This window comes from Hevea brasiliensis, chromosome 5 (genome assembly GCF_030052815.1).
Source record: "Hevea brasiliensis isolate MT/VB/25A 57/8 chromosome 5, ASM3005281v1, whole genome shotgun sequence".
Classification (NCBI taxonomy): Eukaryota; Viridiplantae; Streptophyta; class Magnoliopsida; order Malpighiales; family Euphorbiaceae; genus Hevea; species Hevea brasiliensis.
Genome location: NC_079497.1, coordinates 92,255,821 through 92,268,988, shown reverse-complemented (window position 1 = coordinate 92,268,988; position 13,168 = coordinate 92,255,821). Strand labels below are relative to the sequence as shown.

The 13,168-nt window shown below is 32.2% G+C and overlaps 1 protein-coding gene across 2 annotated transcripts; it reads left to right on the top strand.

Moving 5' to 3' along the window:
* Positions 1-1,876: 1,876 nt before the first annotated feature.
* LOC110635020 (transcription factor TGA2.3) lies at positions 1,877-12,374 on the top strand. 2 transcript variants are annotated; one of them, XM_021784558.2, is made up of 11 exons: positions 1,878-2,608; positions 3,625-3,728; positions 4,370-4,443; positions 4,545-4,739; positions 4,967-5,044; positions 5,151-5,210; positions 5,362-5,439; positions 5,557-5,608; positions 6,571-6,842; positions 8,037-8,285; positions 11,810-12,374. In XM_021784558.2, exons 1-11 carry the CDS (start codon positions 2,511-2,513, stop codon positions 11,954-11,956), a joined length of 1,407 nt encoding a protein of 468 aa, XP_021640250.2. In that variant the 5' UTR covers positions 1,878-2,510; the 3' UTR covers positions 11,957-12,374. The 2 variants fall into 2 exon arrangements, with proteins under 2 accessions (XP_021640957.2, XP_021640250.2); XM_021785265.2 differs by lacking the exon at positions 4,967-5,044 and having other exon boundaries at positions 1,877-2,608.
* The last annotated feature ends 794 nt before the right edge of the window (positions 12,375-13,168 follow it).

Below are 13,168 nucleotides of genomic sequence, written 5' to 3'. Positions count from 1 at the left end.
ATAATAATAATAATTACTCCTCATCAAGTTTTTAGTTAACATCTCATAAAAATTAAAAAAGTTAAAATTTACCTGAAAATTTTAATGTATTTCAATTGCTAATAAAATTATTAATAGGCTAAACTATAATTTGATTTTTAAAATTTGATAAAATCTATAATTTAGTCTTTATATTTTTAAAATTAAGTAATTTAGTTCCTACAACTTAGTTTCTATTATTATAATTTTAGTTAATTTACCATTAATTTTAACAAAAATGATCAAAATATATCAACTCTATTTTTAATCTGAACACAATTTAGTTCCTAAAAATTTATTTTTATAGTATCTGAGATTTGGCTAAATTTACAAATTAGTCTATGTAATTTTAAAATCAAGCAAATTAGTTATTAATATTTTAATAAACCTACAAGTTAGTCCTACGATTAAAATTACGATTAATTGATATAATGACATAAATAAAATTTTATAAAATTATGAGAGCTTATTTATACATAGTTATAAATAATTATAATTAACAAAAAATTTTAGAAAACTTAAAGTAATTAACCTGTATCTTAACAATTTAAATTAAAAATTTTTAATTTAATAGGACTCATATTTTTTAAAATATAAGGATTAAATTATTAATAAAATAAAATCTCAAAAACTAAAATGTTAATAAAATAAAATTTCAAAAACTTTTCATATTAAAAATTGAGATAAAGGCATTTTGATATTTTTACTAAATTTAATAATAACTTAAAAAAATTTTAACTGCAAGGATATAAATAATAAAAAATAAAAAAATTAAGTTATTGTTGATTTTGCTATTGCTAATAAAATAATAAAATTAACAATTCATAAAAATAGTAAAATACCATTTTGCTTTTTTTTTTTTTAAAGTACAAACTCATTTTTTCTATTTATTTTTTTCTATATTACATCAAAAGGAATAAAAGTTAAAATATGTATAGTTTCCCAATAAAAAAGTATAATGTAACACAACATGCGACAGATGACATTCTTAATTATGTTTCTTAGTTTTTTTATTCCCTGATATATTGATATGATGCACTTAACATGATATAGTTTAACGCACTTAAAGATAAAAATAAAATTTCTTTTGATAATTTTTTTTAACAAATTGAAATGTCCAAAGATAAATCATTAATCATTTTTCTCCCTAAAATATTTGTGATAATACTAAAAAATATTATATTATTTTTTTAATATATTAACTATTTATATATTCATTGAGACATATTATAAAAAAATAAAATTATTTTTTTTTATTTTTTATCATACACACACATTAACCCTTGATAAACCACGGGTAATTGTGCTTGTTATTACTAAATTATTAAGAAGGTGTACCTGAATCTTTAGTTAAAAAATTAAGGAAAATCCATTTATTAGTGAATTAATCATTTAAAATTTTAAAATGATTATGTAATATGTGTAAATATAAATTATATAAGAATAAAAATTTTATTGAAAGTGCCTATAATTTTAATTTATATTATTAATATAATTATATATGTGTTTTTTTTTTTAAATTTGTGCTTGTTATTACTAAATTACATAAATCAGTTTTCCGTTTTATGAAAAACATAGCAAATTAATTAAAAATATAAATTTAGATTTAAAAATTTCGAGTAAATGGGTATGAAAAAAAAAAGGGAAAGACCCTGAATTTGAAAAATAACAAAAACCCAAAAAAAAAAAAAAAGAAAAGGAAGGAAAGTGGAAAAAGACGCGAAGAGCAGATACGAATGAGATGATCGTCTCGACTTCTCCAGTCCACTTCTACCCCTCATTAAAATAAATAAATAAATAAATATTTTTAAAAAATAAAAATAATAAATAAAGAGCTCAAATTTCAAGGTTGGGTCTGTTGTAAGTACCTGATTTGATTAGAGAGGAGAGAAAAAAATCCATTTTTGCACAAAGTAAATAATCCTTTCTTTATATTCAAAAGGAAAAGTCAAAAATTTACTCTATTTATCTGCAATAAGCCTCTCTGGTTAGGGTTTTCTGTGTCTCTGATTTTTCTTTTCATTTCAGCTTCTGGATTGTGCTCAATTAGTTTTAGCAGCAACTCTTTACTCGGGTTTTCCTCTACTGGGTTTGGTTGGTTTGGATGGCTTTGGGTGTTTTGCGTTCTTAGCTCAAAGACAGGGCTTTGGTACAGTTTGTCGTTAGTGGGTAGCTTTGGTACAAGTTTCTTGAGTTCTATAGAGTTTCTTTGTTTGGACAACCTTGGTGGCTATGTTATTTTTCTTATTGCTAAAGTTTTAAGGTTTGTTTTGTGACTTGGTTTGTGTTCTGGATTGGGTTGTTGTATTTGGCTCGGCAATTCTGCGGAACTGGAGGTGCTGCGGTGATTCTTTCATTTGTATTTTGCGGAGTGGGTATATCTGGGTAGTGGGATTTTGTTGGTTTTGATAAGGGTCTGCTTGGTTTAATAAATTTGGTGGCGTTGCTTGTGGCGGCGGCGGCGGCGGCGGCGGCGGCGGCGATGGTGATTCATGGGTACTAGAAGGGTGAATGTTAGTGGGCAAAATGATAATAATGCTGTAACGGAGATGCCGAGTTTCGTTCCTCCAATACCCACTTCCAATACCATGTATTTTTTTTTCCTTTTCTTTATTTACTTAAAATTTTACAATTAAATGATTTGCATTTGGTTTTTTGTTTTCTGGTTGTAGTGGTAGTCTTTTTTTTCTTTGAAATTGGTTGTTGTGTTGTAGTTGCCGTTTAATTGCTGCACCTTTGAGTTATAACTTTCTACTCATTTAGGGAAAAATTCACGTGCATTTAAAAAATCAAGTGTAATATGTTGCTTAGTTCCTACAGTGTTAGGGGAAACCTGAATTTAAAATATTCAAAATTACATTTTGTACGTGTTCGCATCATTGTTTGGAGTTTGGACTGGAAGTTTTTGTGTCTCAAGTGAGCCTAATAATGCTTCTTGGGTGGAAGTCTCTTATTGGCAGTGAAATGAATGTCTTGAAAACTTGGATGAGTATTTAGGAGATTATTGTGTGGACATGTCATGGGGGGAGCAGTGTTATATTGATGGTTGGTACGTTTCTGCTTCTGCCAAGCAAGGGCATTATTTATTCTGAAGATGCTGTGTCTAAATTTGGAAAAGAGAGAAAGCAATAGCTGTAATGTTTTTATGGCACTATGCGGATAATTAAATCTAATTGCACATCTGGTATGCTGACAGTCAAGTCCCTGTCTTGAAGTGCATGTATCTAAGATTGAAGTTCCCCTGAATGATCCTTTGCTTTGAACTGAAAAGAAGGGGATCTTTTATGTATTATCATCAGTTAGGATCTGCTATTGTATTAGATAAGAGCAATTATTTCATGCAAAGTGACAGAATTGGGTTTGGGGGCTTGGGGTATTTTATATTTTCTATGATATGGAGTTTTGTCTTTCAGAATTTACAATTATTATATTTTTTTAAGAGTTTGAAAGTTTTGCTTCGCATGTACATGCTATTTGTTGATTGAATGTAGATTATACAAAACAACATATATTTTAATAATTCAATTTGGGTTCAAAGTGCTAATCTATTCTTTGCTTTTTGAATCATCAATCTATGCATTTACTGTTCTGATATATGGTTTTCAGGGGCACCGAAGGAAATAGTATACGATCTCGAATTGCAGATTTTGGAACCCTTGAACAATCACTGGGATTTCGCATAGAAGATGCTTCTGTTGACCTTAGCAGAAGTATGTAGTTTCAGTTCTTTCTTTTGTTAGGAGCACCTCTTTTTCTTTTTCTTTTTTTTTTTTTTCCCTCTCTTTGTGGTGATCCTTCAACTTCTAATTTTGTTTGTGCACTTTGTGTTCTTTCGACAATCGACATAATCTCTAATTGTGTCAAGCATTAATTGTATTATGTTATTGTTTCTCTTTTATTTCCTGACTTGTTGTCTATGGGCTCCCAACTCTTGTGCTCAATCTTCTGATTTAGCTGCTGTGAGTCTGTTGCCTTGCAATTTGCCATATCTTACATAATATAGGGGCTAAAAAATATTAAATGCCATGATATATTGACCAGCATGGGTTCATTTTCTCTGCAACACTTTTCATACACATGCAAAATTAAATTTTGCATAATTTGGTGTTTATTGTGCCTTGTGAAAAATCATCATCATCATCATCATATTCTCACACAGCATTACAAGGAGTCATTTCAGATCAAATGATTCCAACTTGCAGTGTGATCAGTTAAGATATGGATATGTTGCTTAGATCATGTTGTCAAGTTGTGTTATTTCCTAAGGGTCAAGCTAGCGGTTTTGGTTAATATATTTTACTGGGCACTAAATTCTGATACATTCCTTTTAATTTGTTATTTTGTCTTTCAGATCCTGTTTATAATCAGTTAAAATCCAGCAGCCAGGCAATAGGCACTGACATCCAATTTGGCAATTTGAATAAGGTATATCTTTATCTTTTCTTCACAATTCTGTATTTTTATAGTACTTAATTAAAAATTACTCAAACTCTGTCTATCTCTCAAAACTCCACTTGGAGTTTCAGTCGCTTGCATCCTCAGATATAAATCTGTCTGCTGTTGTTGCGCGTACCCAAACATTGCCACTGCAGAAAGAATCACAGTCAAATCCAGTTCCTATGCTTGGTAGCCGTCATGAAAATTGGGGAGAGACCAATGTTGCAGATGGGAGTCCTAGAACGGATACCTCGACAGATGACACAGATGACAAAAATCAAAGGGTGAAGTCTCTTTGTTCATCATTCAGCATATTCTTATTTGTGGAAAATGTTCATTGATTTATTCTTTTTAGCATGTTTCCCTCTCTCTTGATATTGAAAAGTAACTTTTATTTTCAATGCGGCAACAAAAATCTGTCTTCTCACTGGGAAGGAAATTTTCTTCCCTGGTAGAATGGGAAGGTTGTTGGTCAGTGATGGGTAATAATTTTATCCCTTACTTTCTGCAGCTTGAAAGAGGACAATCAACTGCCATCATGGCATCTGATTGTAGTGATAAATCAAAAGAAAAAGCAGGGGATCAAAAGGTCAAATGATTTAAGCTGATTTTTTTGTTCATGAAAAACACTGCTCAATATGATAATATATTGATTCCTTTTTATTATTTTTTTTCTTTTAATTATTATTTTGCAGACATTACGCAGACTTGCTCAAAATCGTGAAGCTGCCAGAAAAAGCCGGCTAAGGAAAAAAGTAGGTCCTGTTGAGATTTATTTGCATCTTATTCATTCTGTTAATTCTATGAATTGTGATTCTGAAGGAGAGATGCATATGTGTTTGACTCAGATTGTATGGTCTAACATATTTGTTACCAAACTTCCCTTCTATCCTTTCCCATTTACAGGCATACGTACAACAATTGGAGAGCAGTCGGCTGAAGCTAACTCAACTTGAGCAAGAGCTCCAAAGAGCCCGCCAACAGGTTTGCTTGTTACTACTTTTATGACATAGAAAGATGTATTTTATTGTGTTTCCCATCTCCATTTGAGATAATTTTTCATCATTTTTTATTGTTTTTAATTAACTTGCTTGAATGTAGGGCATTTTTATTTCAAGCTCTGGAGATCAATCTCATTCAATGAGTGGAAATGGTAGTTCAATCTCTTTCTAGTCCTTTTCTTATTACTCCTTTTGTTTCCCCCTTTTGCATGTGGATGTGTATTTGGTAATGCTATGATGGATTTGGTGACTTCAAGTGGAGTTTTTCATGTCATGTGGGATCAAGTGAATGCCATCCACAATTCTAGAAATCCTGTAGGGGTTTTAAATATTAGCCAATATGAATTTAATGTTGTTAAGGTCCACTTTGATATTTTCTGATACGCCTCCTGTGAGTTGCAAATCAGCAAGAATCACCAGAGTATTAGGTGTAACGTCTATTACATCAATATTTTGCTAATGGTGCAACAGCTGTAACATCCTGCAGGGGAGAAGGAGAAGGAGAGGGAGAGGGAAAGAGAGAGAGAGGGAGGGGGTGGGGGGAAGTGAGGGTTGTACCTGCATAGAGTGGAGGGCAGCACTAATTGGATTTCCATGTTTTTTTTAATATATAATTTTAATCCTTAAAAGAATTTTATTTCTTTTAATCTTTTATTTAGACCATCAACCCATATTTGTTACTTATTTTATCAATTTATTGCGTTAATTCAAAATTACAATCTATTTGTTTAAAAATATAAATGTTATGTAAAAGTATCTTTTTGTAATGAACTATTGCTTTGACCTTTTTTTTTGAACCATAAATTGTCAAGTATACACGATTAGTGTGATGTTTAATTAAATTGTTCATTTAATGTTTATTTAAGCTATTTTGCTAATTTTGTAAAACAGTTCATGATAGTAGTAGCAATTTGGTTTGTTTCTGTTCTTTAAAACCCCAGTTTATATTGATCTTAGCTTGTTATATGATTCAAATATTGTTTGCGTATTATTTTTTTAATTTCTCTTACATTGGATTTGTTTGTGTCTCTTCACTGGATGCAAGTGTTCTCAAGTTATTACATGATATGAATATTTAATTGTGAAATAATTATTTTGTTGCATTATTCTACAGGTGCCTTGGCATTTGATGTAGAATATGCACGGTGGCTAGAAGAACACAACAGGCAGATAAACGAACTGAGAGCTGCAGTCAATTCACATGCAGGAGACACTGAACTTCGAACTATAGTTGACAATGTCATAGCACACTTCAATGACATTTTCAGGCTGAAGGGTGTTGCAGCAAAAGCTGATGTTTTCCACATCTTGTCAGGAATGTGGAAGACACCAGCAGAGCGGTGTTTCATGTGGATAGGTGGGTTCCGCTCGTCTGAGACACTGAAGGTGAGTTTTGTCCTAGCATTTCCTTTATGTTTTTCTTCAGTTCTTTTAATTTTGTAATACACAGGCTTCCCTCTTCTGGTGGCTGGATTTGTAATTGGGCACAATGCAATATAAAAAAATGTCACATCGGCTATTTTCTTTGTAGACCATTTGAATTCTAGCTGCTCATTTTCATGGGCAAAGGAGTTAACCTCTACTGTATTAGAATTCATATATCATAACTGGTTTGTATTAGATGTTGTGGGACTTTTTGGAATATTCAATTTTTTTTACTGTAGTGGGGTTGTTGAATAGAAAATGTTGGCTATCAAGGTTATTTGTTTTTTAGCTAGGATGTTTGATGAAGGGAAGAGGTACATTGTTAGCATACATCAAACATTCCAATCTATACCATGAGGTGGTGTGGATAGGCTGATCATTATGTTAAAGTAATATTTTTCCATTTTGCAAGGGGCCATATAAATATGGTCTGTTTATCAGTGTCTAATTGAGTAAGACTTAAGAATTGTTGAGTTTTCATTGTTGCCCCTTAGCTTGCTCCTTACATGGTTTCTATCTTTATTTAATGTTATCATGTTATTTCTTGTGTGTTGGAATGTGTTTTATTTTTTATTTTTATTTTTTATTTTTTATTTTTTTTTTTGGGGGGGGGGGGGGGTGGTTGTGGTGGGTGTGGGGGGAGCGAATAAGTTAGTCTGCGTTCCCATGTTCTACTTGATGCCTGATTGTGCTCATTTTGGACATGTAAAACTAATACAAATATTAGAGCTAAATCTCATGTAGTCGAGTTATATTCTTTCTTTAATGTTTATAATTTTTGGCTCAAAACCCTTTGGATTTTTTTAAAACTTTGTAACAAGGACACAATTGGTAGTTTCAAAATATTTGTATTAGTCTATTAGAGACGAAGAGCCCTTTTTTTTTTTTTCTTTTCTGTTTTTGCCATCTAGTATTGGAACGCTGATTTTATCATTGTATATGAAAATATGATGAATCATAGTTTTCTTCTTATTTAAATATCCTCATATAACTCTGGAAAACAGTGGTTTTGAATTTTGTGCCCTTCATTCCTAACTTTATCTATTAAACTAACTTCTTATAACCCTCCTCCCTAAATTCTCCATTTTGTACTAAATGAATGCATTTCATGTTCTGTCGCCTAGACTGAATTAGAATTTTTTGAAATTTGTATAGCTTCTTGTGAATCAATTGGAGCCTTTAACAGAGCAACAGTTGATGGGCATCTACAATTTGCAACAATCATCCCAACAGGCTGAAGATGCTTTGTCACAAGGAATGGAAGCACTACAACAATCTTTGGCTGAGACATTGGCCAATGGAACGCCTGGTTCATCTGGTTCTTCTGGGAATGTGGCAAACTATATGGGTCAGATGGCCATGGCCATGGGAAAGCTAGGGACTCTAGAGGGGTTCCTTCGCCAGGTATTTCTCTTTAGATTTATGTCTTGTTTTTTCCTATGTTCCCAATAATTAGTGGGGATGTGAAAAAGAAAATTCAGCGAGAGTGGAGTGGATCCTTGAAATACTTAGCAGCTTTCATGATATCATTAGGACAAGCAGAATGATCTATGAGTATTCATTTTCTTATTTTGATCCCATTTTGGATCTCATTTTGTCAAGAGTCTGGGTGTCTCTCTCTCTCTCTCTCTCTCTCTCTCTCATTTGTATTGGTCATCTATAAGCAAGCCAATTAGGTTTCTCCTTGTGTGTTCCGAAAGTCAGTTTGCTAGACACTTAAACCATTTGGAATGTTTTTGTTATGGCATAATGCACTGTTCCACATTGGTGAGGAATGGGGTTGTTAAAGTGTTTATATACCCTAGTCCCCAAGTAATAAAATTATTTGGGTTAATCATTTTGGGCTAAGTGGTTTGGACCTGAAAGTTGTTTGGGCTAGTTGGATCAAATGCGTTACAATGGGTATAAGAGCCATCTTGGAGTTGGTGGATTTGCGAGCAAAGGGTTACCCACGGCTAGAGATAAGGTGGAGCTGCTTGAGGCACTTGCAAACCACAATACCTAGTGCTGTATCTAACTTGACAATTATACCAGCATGGTACAATAGCATGGGCTTAGCACAACATAACAGCATTGGGTTAGCATAACATGGTAGCATGAATTGTGACACTGACGTCATAAATTTAAGTTGCAGAGGTTGTTGGTGGGATATATGGGTGGTACTAGTGCGAGGGTGGTAAGAAATTTCGGGCTAAATGGGCCAAAAAAATCCAAACTTTTGCACTTATTGACAATTTTATCCACACGTCTCAATTTTGTACCAATTGACCCAAACTTTAAAATTCAAAAGAAATTTTATCCAACATTCAAAATCAATTTGGGGATAATTCATGATTAGCAACTTCAATAATAGCCTTGCAGTAGATTCGTTGCGCAAGAATGTCAGCAGCAAATTTTATAGATATATTTTAGGGTGATTTAGCTGGATAAAAGCCAAATATCCCTAAACTGATTTTGAGTGTTGTATAAAATTTGTTTGAATTTTAAAGTTAGGGTCAATTGATTTGAAATTGAGATCTTTGGATAAAATAGTCAATAAGCACAAAGGTTTGGATTTTTTGGTCCAATTAGCCTAGATTTAAATAACCCTAAGTTAATAATTTGGATTAACCATTTTAGGCCAAGTGGTTTGAGTCTGAAAGTTATTTGGCTTAGGTGGACCTAGGGTGCTACACATGGAATCCCTAGACCCAAAAAAAAAAAATTTATTGGCATGTGTGATAGACACATGCAAGCACGTACTAGTATGCTACACATTTGTTGCGCTAGGAAATGAAAGGCGTTTTCATATGATATCTGGTACTCTTTATTAAATCTAACTATTGGATATGCAAGAAGTAGAAAATTGTGCTGATTCATTGCAGGGTTTTTTTTTTTTTTTTTTTTTTTTTTCCTCCCCCAAATGATTAGCGTTGTATATTGTGATACCTAATATGAACCAACGTTTAATTTGTTTTTGTCAAATTAGATGATGCCCTTTTGCAAGGGGTAAACGACGTTGAATTTGTTTTTGTCAAATTAGATGATGCCCTTTTACAGGTTTTAAAATGCAAATTGATATCTTATAGTTGTTCAAATTAAGTTGTAAAACTGGAAAATACTGTGACTTCTTTTGTACAACTTCCATATGACCCATTAAGAGTAAATATCGAAACCAGTGGTTGTTTTAGAAAAATTAAGAAAAAGAAGGGAGAAGAAATTCAAACAACAAAAGGTAAGTCTTTTAGTAGAATACCCATTTCCTAGAACCATGAAAAGGTCATACAAATCTTATAGTCAATTCCAAAATCAAACAAATAAACAACTAAAATAGATAAAGCATTCCCCATGGCCCTTTTTTTTTCATGGTTCATAGATGAAGCCATAATTTTGGTATTCTAAAATTTATAAATATTTATGTATGGATTAGCAGTGAAGCAGGATATCGGTCTCCTGTGGACTAGTGGTTTGCACTTAAAGGATTTGGTAAGTTGTGGTGTTTAGAATGATAACCCAAAACCGCCTGTGGAAGCTGAAAGCTTCAGTTGATAGAGCCTGTTTAATTTTGGATATGTTTGACGTTGTTATTGGAGACTTGGAGTTGCGGTTGAGCAAAACACCTCCTTAAATATGTTAGCTAGAGGGTATTAAAAATTAGTTTAAAGTTAAAATTGATATGTTGTAGTTATAAGAACTCCAAAATAACTAAATTGTTTTTTGTAATAGTATCTAAAAATTGTGTTTTTCCAAAAAAGAGCTTTTTTGGCTCCATATCCTCAATCCCAAAGGGGTCTTCGTTGTTATGAAGTTCTTTTGACTGAAACATGTCAAATTTAAAGTAAAATGAAAATTTAAGGGTGTCTAATAACATTTTTGAGGGTGTCTTCTCAACAACAATTCTAACTACAATGCCAAATAGATTCATAGAAGGTTAGATGCATAGTTCCTCACCAGATTGGATGACCCATTTTCGTTCTGCTTTCATTTAACTCATGCCCTTTATTGAATTGAAAAGATATTATTAAAATCCGCAAATTTTTCTTGAAGTTCAGTGGTTGGATATTTTGAGTAAAAGTGCTGGATAATGTTAAATTAGGTTCCATATGAATAGTAGTGGGTATTTTCTTATTTTTAGATGGAGGATTTGAAAATGCATCTTCTTTTTTTTTTTTTTTTGGCTGATCAAGTTTAGATTCATGAATGGGTTAGATTTATGAATGAGAAAGCAAGATTGTTTTAAGGATGAATGTGAAATATCTATCAAGGAGGTGAAATTTTAAATACACTGTAGATTTGTTGAAGATGCATATTCCCACCTTTATAGGGTCAGGTCTTTATTCTTGTAATTTGAAGTAAAAGCTCAATATCAAATTCGTGATTCAAAAACCTATATAAATGCAACTATTGGGGGTTTTGAGTTGCAATTGTTGATTGGAATGCAGCGAGGAATTTGATGGAGGATGTTTAGATTTCATTTTGAGCTACAACTCTGGTTTTTTTGTTTTAAACTTCCAGCCTTTGATTTTGAAATTTTCTTTTTCATTTTTTTCATATTTTTTGATTTTTTTTTTTTTAAACTTGCTACTTTCTTTTTAAAATCCTCTCGATTTTTTATGTAAATGCTTCTCTCTCTCTCTCTCTCTCTCTTGGAAGATAAAAGCTTTTGCTTGTTACAGTGTCTTTTTATCTAAATCTCATTGGAAAGACTTATTTGAGCTTGGACGGTTTCCTTAGGTTCCAGGGTTGAACTTCAAAACTTGGAAAAGGCGACTTAGCAAGCTCGTGCTATTTTCCAAGTTGCAGTATTATGGATCTAAAGTTCTGCCTTATGCAATATATTTTTATCATCCTGATTATGATTATCAGTCATCTTCTTTGTGTCATTATTTTGTTCTATTGGATTGGCACTATCGATTGCTTATTTTTGTTTTTGCTTTGGCAATTATCAGGCTGATAATCTGAGACAACAAACACTTGAACAAATGCACCGCATATTGACAACACGGCAATCAGCCCGTGCCCTTCTGGCAATAAATGATTACTTCTCCAGGCTTCGAGCCCTTAGTTCTCTCTGGTTGGCCCGGCCACGAGAATGACGAAATGAAAGCAATATATTACCCCACTAGAAAGTTATTTTGGAGATTAACCCTATGACCTTACTTGATAACTTCTGAGTTTTCGTGATAATTGATTATGATCCAAGTGTACGGAACTTGGAAATCATCTGCTGAACAATTATAATGCAGTGAGGTCATGGTTGTAGTTGTAGGTTTCCGCATTCCGCATTGCAGCTGTAACATCAGGTGTGTCTTGTAGATTTTATGCTTATCCTGTGTTGTAAGACATTTAGTGCCAATAATTTGATTAAGCTTCATGTTTGTTAGAAGTGATAAAGGAAGAAAAGGAGTGGTACATGTAACATAGCATACAGAATCAGAATCAAGGTGTAGTTTACAGCTATCAATTTGTATACTAAAAATCAGAATCAAGTAGTTGCATTTGGGTGTTCTTTAAGATTTTTGTTTAATATGTACATTTTTTTTGTTTTGGCAATTATTAGAATATGGGATGTCAATTATACAAATTACCATTTATCTAGTTTGATAAGAATCCATATAGACAAAGGCTAAAATGAGTTCGTATGAAGGTTTTCATCTATGAAAACATTTATTCAATAGATGAAATAGGTGAGGAGGTTAATACTTTGTTTGGGATTAGATTTTATAAGGTAATGGAAATTTTTTAGGATTAATTGCCAAAAAAAAAGTTTTAAAGTTTACATAATTGTTAATTAAATTTTTACGTTTAATTGATGTCTTAAATCAATTCGACTGTACTTTATGGCAGTTTCAAGTGGGCTAGCATATCATTATTGGTGAAGATATATTAGAAATTTCAAATTAATTTCAACTTCTTCACTATGAGAAATTCTTTAATAAACAATTTTACAAAATCGATCGTTACTCTATTCTTGCACTAATTCAATCTGAACATGCATGTAAGCTGTTGCTTCTTCTCGAAACTTCTTTTGATCCGCTGATTCAAGTCTTTACCTGCTGATTGTATGTATAGAAGTGAAGGTTCAACCCCATGGATTAAGATGTTTAGGATGAATCAGTAGTGCTTTGTAAATAGAGTGAGAGTTGCACTTTATACATCTTGGACAATGGGAAATATTGGGCATGGATTTTTCAGATTTGGTGTTTATAAGATAATTGTAATAGCTTTTATTTTGACTTTTTGGTTATATGTTGCACTTTATAAATTTGTTGGTAGTTGATATTAATGGGTAATTGATTTAGGGGATG